A 19,878-nucleotide genomic window follows, 5' to 3' on the forward strand; every position below is an offset into this window, starting at 1 on the left:
GTAATTTAAAATTGATGTATGTGGACAAAATTCCGCTGGGTGTAGTCAAAAATGTCCCTGCTACTTTAAGCAGGTGCTACTTGTAAGTGCTGTTGACTTACTACGCATACAACGTTACGACATCGACTGCAAATTGAGCAATAAAAATTTATTTTGGTATGGTTTCTAACCTAAAATAAAGATATTAATCGCTTATTTATGGATTATTAATTCCTTTTTCAATACAAAAGTTATTATTTATGAATAAGGGAGAAATGTTTAAATTAACATATTAATGCTCTTTAAAATGGTTTCGTTTTATCCGTAAACAGCGTTGCCACAGTCAAAATATTTTTCCAACAAAAGTTTAAAAAAAAAAACTACCACCATAGTTGCTTTTTTATTGTAGAATACCTAAAAGAATTTGTTGATTACTGATTATGCAGATACTCAGTATTACTACAACACAATTTTTTATTTATTTTATTGTTGTCAAAGTGTATTCATATAGTAGCTTCATAATCCCATCAGATAATTATTTGAAAACGTAAAATTTACAAAAACAACAGGCAAATTTTGACAGAAAGTTTGATGTATAATAAAAACAATTTCCTGTGGTTCTGCAGATGTTTGGTGCACAACAAGTTCAGTAGTCGCTTTATTAATACAGTTTGTTGTTGTGTTATAAATCAATTCAGTGAAAAAATATAAAAAGAAAACAATTCTATAAAACAACGGTAAAAGTTTAGAAAATATGTTGCTACATAAAGTGATTAAATATGGTGAAGAAAACGGTTTGCAATAAGTGCATATAGATTGTGATATTTATAATAGTATTTGTGAAGACAGGTGAATTGGAAAACATCCCCAATAATATATATTTTGCTAATTAAATATAGTCTGTCTAGTTATTAAAACAAATCCGTACGGCTTCGCACGCATGTTCATACACACACACGTTTATAAGAACAAGCAGAAACTGGGACTTTGTATAGTTCAACCTCGATTAACGGCTGAAATTGAACTTATAATAAAGTATTAATTATTGAAGTATATTAATATTTCGTATATTGTACCGCTTGCATAATTACAAAAAAAACTTATTTTCAAAACACTTATTTCCTAATCTAGCACATATTGTAAATATCATATAATATTTGTTTTGAAGTAATAAATAAGTAGAATGAAGAAGTACTAGTTTAACCACAAAGTAAAAAGGTTCGATATAATTACAAGCTTTTAAAAAGCTACTTCACATCTAATTTAAAAGTTTATGTTTTACAAAAAACTATCCTTAATTTATTTGTTACATCAAATCTCAAGAAATATACCTACCTAGGCCTCCATTGTAAGTTTACCAGTGCCTCTTATGGAAATATCTGACTGAATTGGTACACGAACTAGTAACTTTGAATGTACACCATAGTATATACAATGTAAAATCATATATGTATTTGGCACGGTAGGCTTATGGTCTAATATTCCTCATATAACAAGCATGATTTTGACTTCTATATTATATGGCTAGGTATGCTGAGTATACAATTTTATAATAAAAGAAAATAATCAATTTATACTATTTGCCATACATTTTATTATTATTCATAATAATCATTCTCAAAGAGAATAATTCGATTCCTCCTGCTTTATTGGCCGTCTAACAAATTTCATACTTGTCTGAATGTATATAATACATAACATGTACATACATATGTATCTGTGTGTAGAAAGTTACACTATTCTTTTAATTACTAATACTCATCATTACATACAATATTTCTTTTTAATTTATTCTTTTAAAATATAATAATTTGCGAATAACATAGCCACACAAAAACAAACATGTATGTTTACATAGGCACACTGAAGAAAATATTAGCAGGAATTAATAAATACATAAACATTTATTTTCATTCATTTATTTATTAAATCAATAGAATAAATTACATTTTTTTGTTCTTCAGAAAACATATTGATTGAATCTCATTTAAAATTAAGAAAATATATTTAATCTGATATTAAAAACGTTCATATCATAAGATTATACAAAAACAATGGATTTACATAATTTTTTCAGTGTATACATATGTATGTATATGTACCTACATAAAAACATATAAAATATGTTTTTGTATTATAAATTCTAGACATGCATATTTAATTTACTGTATTTTACTCTATTGTCGCTATTTGGATTATATTAATAATAAGTATTTATTAAAAATAAAGAAAAATTAATAAAAAGTTGTAAAAATAAGCGGTTTACCCAAATAATAACAAAAAGATTTAATGATACTTGACGTTATCAATGGTGTTAGCAGTAGTAGTAGTAGTACTGTTTTGCGATAAGAAAATACAATTTGCAAATACAATACAAAATCCGAAACAAAAGTGTTTGTTATACTTGTATGTACTTTAAACTTGTATTATTCAACGGCTACCACCTTGTTATTATTAGTCTATGATATCTGGACATCCAATAAAAATATTATCAACTAATATTGAACAATATGTGTCGGATTTTCTTGTATGTGTTCACAAGCGAAATCAATTTCTGTATATGACTGACTATTCATTCATTCCATTAATGCCTCTTGGCTAGCTCAAGTGTGTGAGTGACACAATGTCGTCGTCTATTGTTACACTTATTTGTATTATTTAATTTGAATTTTATTAATTTACATGTACTTTTTCCATTTAAAGGAGCTTCACATTTGTCTCGCATTGTGCATTAAGATCAAGAGGAGATAATATAGAAATAGTTTCGCCATGAAAGGCGTCATACAAGAAGTACAAAACAAATACTCATTTTTAGATAATTTACTAACAAACTTTTGGAAGTCATGGATCAAGTCAAATTTAACGTTCAAATTGCAATTGAAAAATATTAAATGGAAAAATGAAAAAGCAAAACCTGGATTTGCTTACAAGCCAACTGAGGTAGTGTATGAAATATTAATTAATATTATTTGAAATAAAAATATGTTTTTTTTATATTTTCAAAAGATTGAGCAATTGGCCAATGTTATAACGCATGGCATCTGGATAATACCGGCTTTGCTGTGTCAGTATAAACTCTTTGAACGTTCAAAATCTTCTAGTCAGTATTTGGTGTCTTGGGTATATGGCAGTGCTCTCACCTTACTTTTTACTGTATCATCATGTTTTCATTGCTCCTGTTATTGTACAGAACACGAGTAAGTAAATGGACGTATGTACTTTAAATTACTTAGTAGGCATTTGATTATAGATATGCAGACTAGATTTCAAATTGACCATATGTGATCAATAGACTATCAATTTAAGTGCCAACATAATAATTATTGATTTACCTAAGTTTTATGATATTATAAATCGGATAAGATAACAATATGATCAAAATTCAATTTATAAAGTTGAATATATGTATATGTATGATAAATAACAAGTGAATAATTAGCGTCAGAAATCGTCATCTGCTTAATATTTTTTTTTTAAACACTTTCCAACAAAAAAAAATGAATTGCATTACACTGAATATAAATTGAACATTTTAAAATTTCAATAAAATTGTTTTTATTACCTAAATTTTTCTAGTTCTAATTTAATCAAAAGTTCTAAACATTTCAATAAACATTTTATTCCATAAATATAATATGAAACAACGGGATCAAAAGAATTGAAAAAAGAACGCCAATTACTTCTACTTCGTATTTATTTGTTTAATATAAAAATGTATTCATATGCAATTCATAAACAAACATAAATTCACTTCAAATCGAACAAGGTCTAATTCTAATTTCATTGACCGCTCATCTCATTTAAAGCTACATGTCTATGTGCCGAATTATATTATTGGCAGAATGAATTTTAAATATCCCTTACGTCTATATCCGGCAAAACCCCACTCATGGCTAATTTGGTGTATTTTTTGAAGTCTATTGAAAAAAGTTGTCGCGTTCACAATGCAAGGTAAGTTTCTGCGTTCCAAGAAAGAAAAGTGTGAAAATTGTTACTAGTTTTATATACGTAATGTTTAATTTGTATACAAATATGTGTTGAAACCTCGGGATTCGAAAAGGGTCTAATAAAAACTCTGTATCTATTCATACATCTTTATTATGTTAAGTCCAAGATTATACAATTAATATGATACGGGGATCTATATATCGCATACTTAAAGGATATTTCTGAAAATCATCGGCTTCGACAATTAATAAACGCTTGTTTGATGTTTGTATTTAATATTTTTTGCTGTTCCATAATCAGCTATACATACAACCAAATATGTTTTACATGATTTTATTTTATTTAATTTGCTTTGTTAATGATATCCGAATACAGTGCAATGTTTGTTCTGTTTTTATGATAAAATGTTATTGTTAAAAATTTGTAACTGAATTTTAATTCAGTTCTCGTAGCCTATATATGATGAAATTTGGTGAAAATGTAATGTTCTAAAATACAAAATAAATAAAATTTTTTTAGACTCGTAAAATTTTAAAAATATTTAAATTTTTTCGTAATATTATTTTTTTTAGAAATGAAGCATGTATTTAAAGACTAACAGGTGTAAATTTTTGTTTAAACTAACTAGATTTTCATTTTATTTTTGTATATTTTTCATATTTTCATTATAATTTTAGCGGAGTTAAAAATGTTTTACATCGATGCGATCGAGCAATGATATACATTTTTATAGCAGCGTCATATTTTCCATGGCTAATGTTGGAAAATCCTGATCACTCTGTTGTACTGAGTAGTATGGAATGGATAATTTGGTTAATGGCAGCCAGCGGCATCGCCTATCAACAGGTAATTAAAATGTTCAAATATTCTTTCATATCTTCTTTTTGATTTGTAAATAATCTATATATTTTCAGATATTTCATGAGCGTTTTAAGTGTTTAGAAACCTGCTTTTATATCTTGATGGGACTGGGTCCGGCACTGGTGGTTTTTTGTACTGGCCATGAATTTCGTGGCATGAACGAATTAAAGTTGGGAGGCTTCTTCTATATAATAGGAATATGTTTTTTTAAATCGGATGGTGTCATACCCATGGCTCATGCCATATGGCATTTGTTTGTAGTTCTGGCATCGGGTCTACATTATTACGCCATATTGGCTAATTTGTACCCAGCCACATTAGAGTCTTCGATTATAACACATGATGAAATCTTGTAGTGCTAAATGTTACTTAATTTATGGTGATGTATTTAGTTTTAGTATATTTGAAAGGTGTTTAATTTATGTTCATGAAAATATTGCATTAGAAGATTTTTTCTTTTTTTTTTTTTAAACCGAATTTATAATTTATCGAATATTTGTTATTATTTTTGATTACACTATGTCTTCAGATTTAGCTTCCGTTTCAATATGAATCAAATAAGATAGGGTAAGGGGTATACGAGATCGTACATATGTATATATATATAAGTCTAGAAAGTTAGTTGTAGAGATGCTATACATTTAAGTATATGGCACAACTATTTATTGAATGGAAACCTCTGTGTGACTTCCATATAAAATATATTTTTTAAGCGTGTTTATCTGCAACCAGTCTGTTACAGTATACCACCTACTTATTGCAAGCAAAGTATGTATATTTTTTATACGAAATATTAATCTTATTAAAACGAACACCCTATTATTATGTAAAGTGTGTGATTTATTCTATATTTACCTCCAAAAAAGAATTAACCATAACCACCAATTTTCCAAAGTAAAGAAACAGACAAATTTTTAGTGTTCAATAGTGAAAATTCCAAATTCAATTTTAAATGTAGGACGTTTTAATCTCTAAGTAAAAAAAATTAGCAAATTCTAGTTTTATTCCTAGATTGTAATACATACAAAAGTTTTATTGCCAAAATGTTGAAATAAAGATGAACAATGTAATGAACAAACTTATCGGTCGTCTTATTGTTTTTATTCTGTGCTAAATATTTCTATTAAAAAGTCCACTGCATTCTTTTGATCCATAGACAACGCATACTGTGATTTTCCGCGCTCTAACAACGCAACTGGGCAGGAGAGTAAAGGTGCTGCTTTTTCGGGTACCATTCGATTAATGACGCGTTTCCAAGTGTTACGTATAATTTCAACATGCGGCAAAATATGTTTCTTAAGCGTTGGCAAATCTTCATTGCTTGCAAGTTTTACGAGATGACAAAGTGCTAGGCAAAGCTGTTCTTGAAGACTATCTCGATGATTGTATTCATGGAAATTATCCAAATTATAAGATTGCTCTATAGCCTCCAACACAGATGACCAAAACTTTTCATAATGAACACCAAAATGAGATCTTTCCATAATATTTGTTATAGCAGAGGAGGCATTAATACGCACTTTAAAGTTGGAATGATGCACAATTACATGACACAAAGCCGAATAGAGTGTCTCCTGCCAATTTAAGTCGCTCACATTGAATATGGTTTGATTACGCATTAAATTGCTTATGGCATAACAAGTGTTCCATTTTACTTTAGCGTTGCCAGAAGAGCGAATACAATCGGTTAACTTACAAACGGATTTTGCAAAGGTTTCACGCCAATTTAATTTGCTGTTATCGCTGTTGAAATGTTCGTCGGTCAGTAGTCGCAACAGATTTCCTAATGTTCGCACAGCATTGCAACGAACTTTATCGTTGTCGTTGCAAGCGTTAGTCGCTGCATTTATAAGACGATAAAGCAAGTCGTTCGAAATATGTTCTTGGCGCAGATACGGTAATTCTGTTGTTCCTTTACCAATAAGGGCATCACTTATATTGCCAAGAGACCAGAAACTTTTTACACGTACTACCAAATTTGAATCTTTTACAAGACGAAGCGTTAATTCTGCAGTATTTTCAATAAACACTAAATCCCCTCGTAAGGATGGATAAAGAGCGAATACAGCTAGAGCTCTAACAGCAGCTGCACGCACCATGGACTCTTCAGAGCTATCACTACTAACGCCAGAGAGAAAGCTCAGTAGGCTAATTTGACTAGAGTGGTTGGTATGTTCATACATCAGAACTCCTATATTTGATAAAGCATCACACAAAGTAATTCGTACTGTTGTCATCTCCTCAGAATCGCCCCTTATGTGACCCACAATAACGGGCATCATATTCAACCAAAATTGATTGCACTCACGTATTTCAATTTCAGGACATGAGGCATTATCCAAAAGATAACGACTAATTTGATAGGCACATGCATCGATACATCGTGCAGCATATAATCGTACGTCTGGCAATACATCATTTAAACTGTGCTGCAGTACGTCCGATACTCTTGTCAAGTGTGGTTTAATCATTGCAAAATGTGAACACATAACCATAAGAACTTGAAGACTTTCGATTCGCACTGAAGTTGCTATCGCTTTTTCCTGTCTTGTTAAATTATGTAATACTCGTCTCAATAACCACGTATCTTTACTATTTCGACATGAACTGGCAATTGTTTTATTTGTTTCTTCATCAGTATTTCGGTTCTCGCAAGTGTCATCTTCAGAGTCAACATATTCTTCTATATCAACAATGTCAATTTCTTCATCACCTACATGTAATTTTGATCTATTTTTCACTGTCGCCGGAAGTCCTACTGATTCTGCAATATCATCTGTTGTTTCTGGTAAGGCCACCAAAAATTCCATAACCATAAGAGCAGATACTTGAATTGCTGCATCACGGTGATATATCAATGGTTTCACGTCTTTTACAAAATTCTGTACAAACCCCCTTTCAAACTGTTGGAATGGCGATGCCTGCACTAAAACCGCCAAACACTTGAGAGCTTGTGTCAGAACAGGCAACGAAGATTCTGAAGATAGTATTGTAGTAAGAGATTTGTAAATGGCAAGTACCGTATATCCTAAGCTTACTGAAAAGGGTATAAACGTTGTTGGGCATCTTTTGACGTTAATTTCAGCCTGGTGCAAAAAGCCCTTTGATCCGTAAAGTAGGTGAGCGCAAACTTGTAGAGCTGCACTGCGACACCTTAAATTAGGATCATGTTGAGCAACATATAGTAAATTGTCAATAGATTCAGCTACAGTTAAAAGATAAAAATAAGTAAATCATTAATAGAAATTAGAAAAGTTTTTAATTATATCCTTGATGATAATCAATCATTAATGGAACTTATTTCATATTTTGATTCTTGAAAATTAAAAATCATTCAGTTAACTGATAATGAAATTTTCTTATTTGCTACATACATACCTGATCCACTTGGAAATAAAGCATGCCAATAACCAAAAAGTGTTTTACGTTCTAGAATTCTTAATACTGCTCCTACTAAGCTAATAGATGCTAGACGTATCTTTGCTTTTCTGCTTCGCTCGAATAAAATGCGATTTGTCGCATTTTCCGGTTCTGATACCTCAGAGTCACTTAATTTTATATCAACAACTATCGTGTCACATCGGTTTTCCGAACTACGATTGATTGATTTATAGTCATTCGGGTGTGAATTTTTTACAACTGACCGTGGTTTTCGCATTTTAGGCGTTTTTCCGCCACAACTTCTTGCATTCTCCGAATTAATTACAGTTTCAATTTCTTCTGCTGAGTCGTAAAGAGCCTGTTGTGACATATACACTTTTTGTGGTTTTACCAAAGAAGTCTCTGTTGCATCAACACCGTAACGAAAATATGCCTTTGCTAGTCCCAGCAATTCAGAAACCTGAAGTTTCGCAAAATTTGAATTCATTGTCACTATTTTATGTAATATTTGTAAAGTACATAGAATCACAACTGTAATATTTAAACTATCGACTACAAGTTTCACGTCTCCATAATGCAATTGGATTAATTTAATGCCCGCGTCTGTACATGCTGCGCTTTGTTCGTCTGAAAGTTTGACATCATTTAAGGAACTTAGAATTTTGTCCATACATTGTAGAGCCACTATCAAAAAAGATGAAGGCGTCTCATAAGAAATATACCCCAATATTATATTAAGTGTCGAAGTGAAATATTTATTGCCGTAACTAGGATGCAACATAAACAAGCTCCCAAGAGCAACTAATACCCGGCATACGGAATCTGTGTTGTTACTATTACTGTTATGTTGCTCTAAAATCCATTTTAATAGAATTTCAAATTGAGATTCATCCAAACTAGGAAGTTTTTGCTGTTGCTGTAAATATGTCATCCAAATAACACACCCAATGGCATCATCAGTTGCGATACGTGTGTTGCTGGTTGCATTAGTAAGCAGTTGTAAAAGCTCCTCAAGAACTCCATGCTGTTGACTTTTATTTTCACCTCCATGTTTTTCTATGTTTTCCAGAAGTTTTAAAACTTGCAAATCTTTTTTATTTGACCGATTTTGACGCAGATGGAATAAAATACTTTCTGCAGTCAGTAGAGAGTTCTCCATTATTAAGTGAATTTATGCAGGTAAGTACACTATCAAGATAATTTTGCACTTAAATTTTTTGTTATATGATATTTGACAGTCAAACTATAACAAGTACCATTTATAAAAAAACAATGAGACGCGAACATTTGGTCGACTGCAGCCACCTGTAGTAAATTTAAGTTCATTGATAAGTACTGCTACTAGCCCAAACGATGTACGATCATGTTTGATCTTTCACGATTAACTTTTTAACTAAACACTCATATATTTTTTAAATTAAGCATTTTTTATAAATCTTAATATATAAATATTATATTAATAATATAATAATAATATTTTACATAAAATCGTTTACCCCGTTCACACGATACAATAATTTGTAATTTACTCTCTCATTTTTTCAACATTGAATTAAAAGAACTCAATTGCAGAATACGCGATACAAAACTTCAACTGCGAATTATATCCCGTTCTGACGATGCAATTATTTCTCATTCTTTGTTCAACATTTTCAAATAAACACAAACATTGTAAAATAAATCAAAAACTCGACAAAAATAAGTCGGAAAGTCGACTTTTTACAACGCAAAAAATCAACTTCTTTGCAGAACGAAAAACCCTAAAAACTATGGCAACATCAATGATGAAAAGTTAGCGATTTTGACTGCTGGTGACTGGTGCATAACCAGGGATGGCAAATTGAATTTTAAAATTGTACAAAACAGCTTTAAAAATTATACTTTTTAATTCCGATTGTACGAAATCTATTTTTTTTCTAAAAATATATAAATGTTTAGCAATCGGATTAAAAGGTAATCATTGAAAAGAACCCTTTTTGCTAAAAGTTATTACTGCTTATAATCTCTTCCAAGTCCTTTAATAATATGAGAGAATATAAACATGAACTATACACACACCTTATGAAGTTTGGTAAAATTTGCCCCAAGTGTGTAGTCCACAAAAAGAAGAAGTACAATTTTAAATTATTTCAATAAGAAAATAAATTTAAAATTTTACAAAATTTGTCTTCTGTGTACCAATGAACTTTTAAACCCTATACCACTTTAGTGGGGAGGGTTTATTGGCTGATGTTTGTAACGCGCAATAATATTTTTGCCCGACTATAATTTCTTACTTGTTAAGATTGAATTGTATAGAAGAAAATGGTTCTAAAAATTAAACATAGAACAATTAATTTTTTATTAAAGTCGACTCTTTTGTCCTAGTGATGTTGTAGTATAATTAATTTTACAAAAAATATATTAAACCAGGTTTAACCAAAGAATGAAGATTATCTTTATCAGAAAAACTCGCCCTGACAACGTTAACTGAGCTTAAATCTAAAACTGAAAAACACAATTATCGGTTAAAGTCCGCCTAAATTTGTTCCGAGTTTAATCTAACAGCAAGATAACCTAGTTTAACTGATGAGTAAGAAACCCGCCCTTAGTATACAGCTTTTCACTCAAAAACATAAAATAAACTATGAACAGCTGTTTTTTGCAAATAATACTTTTATAAAATGAAAAATTTTGCAAAAATTTTAAATAATCATTTAAAACAATAGTAAAACAAAAAATCAGAAAACTGCAATTTACTTAAAATATTAAGTTTTTGTTCTTCCGAAATCATTGTCTTATTTGTTTTGTTAATTGTGTTTCTCACTTATAACTTTTGTTTAACTGACCAATAACACTCAGTTAAACTAAGATATATTAAACTAGGTTTAAACAAAGAATGTAGATTGTCTTTATCTGTAAAACCCGCCCTTAAAAATAAAAAGCTGCGTATAGACGATTGTAAGATATAACAATATTGGCAGAAAATGTCTGGATTATTTATTTCCTTTAAATAACCTATAGGTTTCTAGTGGCTAGAAACCAAAGTATTCTTTAATTAAGATCCATTCTTTTTGGATCAGCGGCTGTGTTAAAATTATAATTTTACATCCATTTAAAATCCCTTTAAAATATATCAAGTCTATTTTTGACTCTTTTTGGAATACTTACGTATATATCGCTTAAAATAAATAATAGACAATAAATATATTATGTTTATACAATATATATGCATATAAAAAATTATTATATGTATGTAATTCATTCTAAGAAATTATTGTAAAAACAACTATTGTTAATTCAAATAATTTGTATACGACAGTTAATTAAATAATATTAAAATAATGTAGTAAAAAACGTTCTTACTTCTTATTAAAATAAAATAATAATGAAAACTATAAATTATGAGTGCAAACAATTCTCAACGACCATATAAATAAATCTCATGTTAATTTTATGAAATATTATTGATTTTAATTAGCGAAAAGGAGCTCCCAAATATGTACAAATTTCATTTCAATGCTCTTCGCCTTAAATATGTTATTAAAGACAAAATTCATGAGATTTTTTTACTACTAAAGGGATAATAATAATAATAATCATTATGTCATTAAATATACTAAAATACAAAGTTTTTTTGTACATGTACCAACTAATTACGTTCTTCTTGTCTATCTTTCATTATCTTCAATAGAGCTTGATTTCCAGAACCTCTGGCTCTCTTTCTATCAAGGTCGGACAATTCTATTAACGTGAATGCACGCTTTCCCTTACTAGTTATTGCACTCATCTTTTCAAGCTCCTGTAAAATTATTTTAACTGTTAAATAAAATGAAAATGGGGGAAAATATTGGAAGTTACCTTGCCCGGACTGCGACTAAATTGAAAGGTCAATTGATTTGGAGATGCTGTATATTTGTCAAGTTCATTCTTTTCAATGGAATGAACATATAACGAGTGATTATTCGATATTTGTCTTGGAAAATTTTGTTTTTCTGGTGGATGAGGCGATAGCAATAACTCTCGTTCCTAATGATGTAAGAAATTGTGAAATTTAAAATTTTGTTTTAAATATTTTATGTAAGAAAACAAATACAATGTTCTAAATTGTACTAAAATTTAAATGCTTAAGCTTCCCCTTATGGAATGCTCAACTTTCGATTTGATTTCTATATATTCGATAATATACTTACTGGTTTATCTTGTTTTCGGCTAAAATTCCATGCATATGGAGTCATTTTTTGCATGTAAATTTCATTGTAAAATTGTATTATATCTCCCAATTCTACAAGAGAAGTAAATAAATAAAATGTAAACAAGGTAACAGTTAATAATATTAGATTCTAATCTTACTTTTCTCGCCAGAATCAAGAACTTTTATGAAAACTTCTCTATATATGCTACTTGTAGCCTGTGGTTGTTTTCTGTAAAATTTCATGATGTCTCTAAATAATTTGCCATTGACTTCTCCAACCTGTACAGAAGTAAAAAAATCAATTCAATTTAGGAATTATTATTGTAATTGAGAAGACCTTACTTTAATATAAAGATATATTGCACACATGAAAATTTGGTCAAGATGTCTGTCTTGCATTAATTCAGTTTTTTGAGTTATTGAATACTCAAAAAGGGTCCATATTTTTGAAATCATTTCATCACCTAATTCAAGTTCTTTGCACAATTCCTTAATGCGCAACCAAGATAGTTTATAAAACTGCATTGGAAAAAAAGACAACAAAATATATTAAATAAATAAAATAATAGGAAACTTTAAACTATACCTTTCTTAAGAATAGTTTCAGGGGTATTGATCGTTTATTAGCATTAATTTGTTTTTGATTATCATTATTGGGTTTATCCAAACTGTGTATGGTTTCTAAAATAAAATAAAAGCAGCAATATAATAAATTGTTTCCGAAAGTTTGTTTAAATTTCAATTACCTTTTGAAGTATTGAATAGATCTCGACGCACAGAGTCGCTTACAGTCGTTGTAGATGTACTAAATGTGTCGTATGCAGAATTCATGGGTGATTGCACTAAACATTTTTGGAAATACAAATAATTAATAAACGTAATTTCTATTTATTGTTGTATCACTTACATTGCGGCTCACTGCTATCAATATTTCCAACTTTAACTTCGGACCACGTTGGCAAGGGTGTGGGCTCTTTTTTGATTAGCTCCCATAAAGGAGAACATTTTTGCCAAGCCAATGATTCTAAGCAAGTTTCCTCGATCAAATTTAAATGTTTAATTAATTCTCTGTTGAGAACTCCATCATGGCTACGTACAATAATTTCGATTAGTTTGTAAAATTCAAATGCATTAATACTGAAGCAATCTAAGATCCATGGAAATTTGAGTGGAGAATCGTAAGCATCGAGCACAATCTCAACACTGCATGCAATTAATGTCGTATTGAAACTATCCTTTTGAAATAGACTCTTGAGATCGATTGGCTTAATTCTTATTTCAAAATTTAAAATCTTATCCAGCAGATAATAATACAATGATTTCGCCAATTGGAATTTATTTACCGACTCTTCTTTATTGGGAAATTTATTATAGAACAACTTGGACATGAAAATTAATTTCTCTTCAATTCTTTTTATAACATCTTCTCCAGTAGATTTTCTAAGAAAATCAAAAAAAAAAAATATCATTGAAAATTTAATTTGAATTCATTTAAAAATGTTACCTTATGAATTCAGATAGTTCAGTGATAGTAGAAATTTCGCGTAATTTTTTTACGTTATTTGTTGCATTAGCCACTGGATCGAAAACTCCATCTTTGCTAGGCAAACTTTCTTTGCGTGTATATGGAGTATTTGGCATTAACGATTTAATGTCCTACAAGTATGTGTACTTTAGTAAAGAATTATTTTTTATATAAATGTCTCTATAAACTTACCGGATGTATATCGATTTTTAAGCCTGATGAATCGTCTAAAATAAAAAGAAATAAAAATGTTTAGATAAAATATTCCCACTTTTTAAAAATGTTGCTACAATTCCTTCTAAAGGATCAAGTCTAAATTAAAAAAAAAGTGAAGACAAGATCCAATCTAGCAGCGCCTCTATGAGCAAACACTGTAAACAATGACACACATTAACGTGGTTTTGAAACAGAAGAAGTATATATTAGAATAATACAGGGAAATTAAAAAAATAAATCAAATACCTTTTCTTTACATCGAATATATATGTTGTAAAATTTTCTGTTTTCAAAAATACCGACAGTAATTTAAGTTATTTTTATTGTTTTCTTATAAGAATGTTATAAATTTAAAACAAAAAAAAAACATTTTTTTGCAATTTTAACAACAAGTTTTGTTAATATGTACTTGTACATGATGGACTCAAAAGTGGTGAAGATACATAAATTTAATGTATATAGACAACTGCATAAGTGTGTTAAAAATGACTTACAAGTCTTTCGTTTATTTTTATGAATGCTGTCTGTATTTCGGCCGAAGTTAAAAAGCCGTTGATCAACTACACACTAAAAAAACAACTGCAAAAGCAAACAAATACAAAAGAAACAGAGACAATAGAGTTGAGAGTGAAAAACAAATCGGAATAACGAATGATCTGTTTCGGAATGTTTCGAGACAACTTATGAATGATTTTATAGAATTTGTGTTTATTTAAACAAAACATGAATAAAATACTGTTAGTACAATTAAAAGTCGAAAAAATGCAAATATTTAATCGCAATTATCTTTTTTTTTCATTTTTTATAGACATTCATACATATTCATGCAACAATTTGTAATAAATTGTAATTTCTGAATCAAAGCGACATCAACATGCTTTGATGAAGGCTTTCAAAAAATTAAATATTTATTTTGTGTTTTTTATGCCCTTGTTAAGAAGTTTCTTCAAAATCGTGTTGTATACATGTAAATTGCCAATAATCTTTGCATTCAAAACAATACTATCCGAACTATTGCAACAAAACACAAAAGACAGCTTTTACGTAAAAGTTTGAACTGATCACATTGATCAATCGAGATGTTTTTACTGTCATTAGGTTGTTTTTGCCAAATAATATCAAACTTTACACAACTCCCTACACATCCTGCATATGCTTGTTTATTTTTTCTATCTATCTATCTATCTATCTATCTATCTATCTATCTATCTATCTATCTATCTATCTATCTATCTATCTATCTATCTACCTGTCTATCTATCTATCTATCTATCTATCTATCTATCTATCTATCTATCTATCTATCTATCTATCTATCTATCTATCTATCTATCTATCTATCTATCTATCTATCTATCTATCTATCTATCTATCTATCTATCTATCTATCTATCTATCTATCTATCTATCTATCTATCTATCTATCTATCTATCTATCTATCTATCTATCTATCTATCTATCTATCAGGGTTATCTTTGTAGCCATTTAAGTATTATTCATATTTGAAAAAAAAATTATAAAAACGAAGATAAAAGGGGTGGCCCAAGGAAAAATCAAGTTTTCACTTCAAACAAATGAAAATGAATACATTTTTAAATGCATTTTTCGTATGTTTATATATAGTGTATATATATGATCAATACAGAATCGGTGTTGTATGGTTGCATCGTTTTATGACATACAACGCTACAACCAGGATGCACTAAGCAAGGTGAAATCGATAAGGCAGCTGATTTTTATTTGTTTATTATTAAAAAGTGCTTGGGTTGTGTCAAAATAAATTAATTTATTTTTAATCTAAAAAATTATATTTGTGTTTTCTAAGCAAAAAAAAATTAATTTAAAATTATGAATTAAAATGTTCATAAAAAGTTTTTAAATAAGAAAATTCAGATGAAGAAGCTTTAAAACATTGTCCTGCTGCAGATACAAGCTAAATGTAATGACAGTTTTGTAGGTAATATTGTGAAATACACAAGAACTATTTCTTTCCAATGTTTATTATTTTTCAATTTTAGATATTTCATTTTGACAAAACCCAACTCTAGACAACAAAAAGTTATTGTGTTTGTTGTGTTTGATGCCAAAACACTCCCACCTTAGTTATTACATCATGGCTACAACAATACGACATCGATTGTGAATTGTACAATAGTGTTTATATATAATAGTGTACTTACGTGAACTGTTGTTATTGATCTTACGATAGTCTAATAAAATTCTCTCATCCAATTCAGCCATATTCAATACGTACTGTTCATAGGCTCCCTTAAGAGATCTTAAATTTCGTTCAAAATTCTTATTTGACACCAGAGTTTCTTCACTACCGTATAATGTCTATAGAAAGAAATAAGTTGATTAAGGTGTTACATAAAATCTTAGCGAAAAAAGACATGAATGACTTACATTAGTGTCTAAAAACTTTTTAATAATACGTTTAAATGTGTCCTTCATATTTTTAGCGTCATGTGGCGATGCATTAGACATATTACATAATGGTTCTATAATACAATAGTCCTTTAGAATCCTAGCATCAAAGTCTGGCTTTCCCCATTTTGGAGGAGTGCCCACAAATTTGGTGTTAATGAGATCTGGATTTTCAGCCAAGACATTTTTGTAAATCAAATCTATGCAACAAATAAGAAGGTGAAAGGACATTACTATGTCGGTTACTTGACTAACGGGATTTTCGTTTTTAGCACAAAGATATAAACACCAGCAAATTTCAAATAGTTTTCCATATGGACACTTGGCTGATCTAAATGCAAATATAAGATTTTAACATAGATAAATATTTATTTAAGAAATTCAATTTCAGTGACAACTTGTTTAATACCTGAATTTGCAATTTTTCTTCTCATTTGGCGGGGGCATAAAAAGCTGCTCGAATATGTCGCTGTAACGCATGAATACATTAGATGTGATGTTATAGCTACGCTCCATTTTATTAATTTGATTTAGGAATGACTCCGGCAATTTAGCCATGTCATGCCACTTTCTCATCTTTGATGTAAACTCATGTATACTATAAAATCATAATTAGTTCAAGTTGTTTATTTACATATGTATGTATAGAAATTCATTCATAGCAAATACTTATACACTTGATACATACCCTATGCTACAACTTCGCAAAAGTTTAATAACTGATATACAGTTGCCCAACACCACGTCATTGGAGCCACCTCCTACAGTGGGCGTATAAGATTCTCTACAGGCCGCATACAATGAGCAACAAAACCAGTGTAATTGATCTCCCTTTTAAGTCCAGGTCAAATAAAAAATGGCACCATAATGCGTAATTAATATTAATATATTGATATTGTTAATTTATGGCTTCCAATAAAGGAATATCTACACTTGTACGTTTGTGCGTATACATAAAACCAAAAATTGCAACTACATACCTCTAGGGAATAAATTTTGGAAATTTCAATATATTTCTTCCATGACAACTCCTCTGTCTCCCTGTCCATATTAAGTTCACGACACAAATCTTCATACTTTGAACGTATGGGATCGTTACCATCTCCTCGAGATTGGGTCATAGTTATTAGATGGTCTGTTTCAATACTATATCTTGAAGAAAATTTAACACTTTTTTGTTTTTTTGTCAATTTTCACTTGGATTAATACATTGAAGATCCAATAATTTGTCAATTCTTTTTTGTCGACAAATTCGTTAGTATTTATTTTCTTTAGTTTTTATTTATTTCACAATTTACACGACCAAAATTGGCCTCAAATTAAGACGATTCTTTGGAATAACAGAGAAAATTTTTTTATTTCGCCTCCCTTAAAAAAGAAAAACAAATGTCACAAAGAAAAAGGCGCGAATACAATAATAAATGATGAGGTGGTTTAGCAACTGATATATAATGGAAAGAATTATGACAGGGTAACACGAATATAAAACAATTGCATTTATTTTGTATCAATTGATGCCTAAACACAATTGGAGCGGGTCGTTTTTTACTGTTATACAAAATAAACAAATAATTTCATATTAGTTTTATTTTTTTTTCATTTATTAATTTTTTTATTAATTTATTGTAGATTTAACTAATTTGTTTCTTATTGTGAACAAAACATTATGGCTGTGTTATAGAACATGACGTATGTTTGTTTGTTTGACTTTAAAGTTACTTATGTAACTATGCTTCAGTTAAGATTTATTTGGCGTGTTATAAAAACATAACGCCGCGATAAGTACTGCTAGTAATATTAGCAAAAGTTACAAATTCGAAGGCATAGGAAAAAGGACGGCCTGATTTCCTTAAGCTATAGTGGTAACGACGCACGAAGTCTTCCTCCACCCAGAGCTGAATTACGAATCGAGAAAATGACGTAGTTTTAATGTCTATCACAGAAGAGCTGGTACGAGTGAATACTCTAGTATATGCCGGTTTCGTAAATCGACATCGGCGTACCACAAAGGTGGTTTGACCCAAGATCAACGATTATTTCGCTAGCGGTGATGGCTGTGCTTATCTGAGCTGATAAACCCGAACCCAAAAATCCCGGGATTTTTTTTGGGATTAGGATAAATCAAAAATTTTTTCTTCATTTAATGCATAATTTTCATAAATTTGCCAATTACGATCTTATTTTATTTATTTATGCGAAACAAAATTTAGCTCAGCTAGTTTTATACGTATTTGAAATGTTGGTAATAGACCCAAAAAGTATACACATTCTGTGTTTGTAAGTTGAAAATACGAGTTAGAAGATACATTCTATATGAGCTGCAAATTTGGACAAAAAATGAGGCAAGAAAACGTAATAGGACCTCTTCCGAAAAAACTTTCTACAAATCTGAGTAATACAGGTAATGGTAGATAAGCATATTCTGAATGTACATAAAATTTTCAATAAATACTACGAATATGTTCCAAAACGAATATTTATTTATGTCACAGGGTATATACTTTGTGTTTATGGTAAAAATTTTCTATACCCACTTTAAAGTATACCAATCGGTTTAGAAACGTTTTACGAGTCGATTTAGATATATCCGTCCACGTAACCCTTGTAATCAAACTACAGGTTGAGGTCCCATTATATTTATCTACGTCCATCCGCCTGTCCGATCATTTATGGTTCTTAGCCCCCATACAACTGAATCCGTCGAAAAGGGCTTCAAAGTTCATAATTATGATTAATATACTCGTATCATGACAAAAAGCTATAAAACCAAGTTCTATACTAGAGCCTCATTTAACCTTAGCCCCTATAAAAAGCCCCCTTTAAAATTTTACTTTAATGTCCACAATTCTATTCAACAACAGGCTTTAATATGTATATCTGAGGCAAGGTATAATTTAAATTAAATGTTTTATTAAGAAAACCAATTCACATTTTACTTTTTGTAACAGGAGTTGGGTCGCCCTTTCCTGGCTATAATATCTTGTTATACCCTTCACCTTCGTGAGAAGTATATACATATGTTTAAAATACACTATGGTGAAGGGTATATAAGATTTGGCACAGCCGAATATAGCACTCTTACTTGTGTTTATTTAGGAAGTATGTATTTAACAAGTTTAAGAAATTTTGAAATTCTAAAATTTTTTATTTAAAAATTATAATAATTTATATTGATTTAATTTAAATACATCTTTTGTTAACTAAATTTCAACAAAGTTAAACATTTTCTTTGCATATATGATTTCATTAAATTCATGTAAGCCCGAAATCTCGTAAAATCCCGGGATCCCGAAATATCCGGGAATTGCAATTTTAAAAATCTCGAATCCCGGTATTTGTAAAAGGCAGTCCCGATTAGCATCCTTA

General features: G+C 29.8%; 3 protein-coding genes across 6 annotated transcripts; 1 reads left to right on the plus strand and 2 right to left on the minus strand.

Moving 5' to 3' along the window:
- The first annotated feature begins 627 nt into the window (after positions 1 to 627).
- Positions 628 to 5,870, plus strand: LOC111681043 (monocyte to macrophage differentiation factor). Of its 4 annotated transcripts, none has more exons than XM_046945655.1 (5): positions 628 to 716; positions 2,683 to 2,919; positions 2,986 to 3,176; positions 4,605 to 4,773; positions 4,842 to 5,870. In XM_046945655.1, the coding sequence occupies exons 2-5, from the start codon at positions 2,749 to 2,751 to the stop codon at positions 5,142 to 5,144; spliced, it is 834 nt and encodes a 277-aa protein (XP_046801611.1). In that variant the 5' UTR covers positions 628 to 716; positions 2,683 to 2,748; the 3' UTR covers positions 5,145 to 5,870. The 4 variants fall into 4 exon arrangements, with proteins under 4 accessions (XP_046801611.1, XP_023298528.1, XP_046801610.1 ...); XM_023442760.2 differs by having other exon boundaries at positions 630 to 828; XM_046945654.1 differs by lacking the exon at positions 628 to 716 and adding an exon at positions 835 to 1,014.
- On the minus strand, positions 5,782 to 9,641 carry LOC111681042 (HEAT repeat-containing protein 6). The gene is made up of 2 exons (XM_023442759.2): positions 8,167 to 9,641; positions 5,782 to 7,993 (listed from the first exon to the last, which is right to left on the minus strand). The coding sequence occupies exons 1-2, from the start codon at positions 9,326 to 9,328 to the stop codon at positions 5,889 to 5,891; spliced, it is 3,267 nt and encodes a 1,088-aa protein (XP_023298527.2). The 5' UTR covers positions 9,329 to 9,641; the 3' UTR covers positions 5,782 to 5,888.
- Positions 9,642 to 11,432: 1,791 nt separating this feature from the next.
- Positions 11,433 to 17,916, minus strand: LOC111681044 (retinoblastoma family protein). The gene is made up of 15 exons (XM_023442761.2): positions 17,493 to 17,916; positions 17,201 to 17,343; positions 16,922 to 17,110; positions 16,492 to 16,843; positions 16,266 to 16,422; positions 14,061 to 14,095; positions 13,848 to 13,999; positions 13,251 to 13,783; positions 13,090 to 13,185; positions 12,930 to 13,024; positions 12,686 to 12,862; positions 12,502 to 12,622; positions 12,342 to 12,433; positions 12,010 to 12,177; positions 11,433 to 11,950 (listed from the first exon to the last, which is right to left on the minus strand). Exons 1-15 carry the CDS (start codon positions 17,631 to 17,633, stop codon positions 11,801 to 11,803), a joined length of 2,601 nt encoding a protein of 866 aa, XP_023298529.2. The 5' UTR covers positions 17,634 to 17,916; the 3' UTR covers positions 11,433 to 11,800.
- Positions 17,917 to 19,878: the final 1,962 nt, after the last annotated feature.

Source organism: Lucilia cuprina, chromosome 3 (genome assembly GCF_022045245.1).
Source record: "Lucilia cuprina isolate Lc7/37 chromosome 3, ASM2204524v1, whole genome shotgun sequence".
Lineage (NCBI taxonomy): Eukaryota > Metazoa > Arthropoda > Insecta > Diptera > Calliphoridae > Lucilia > Lucilia cuprina.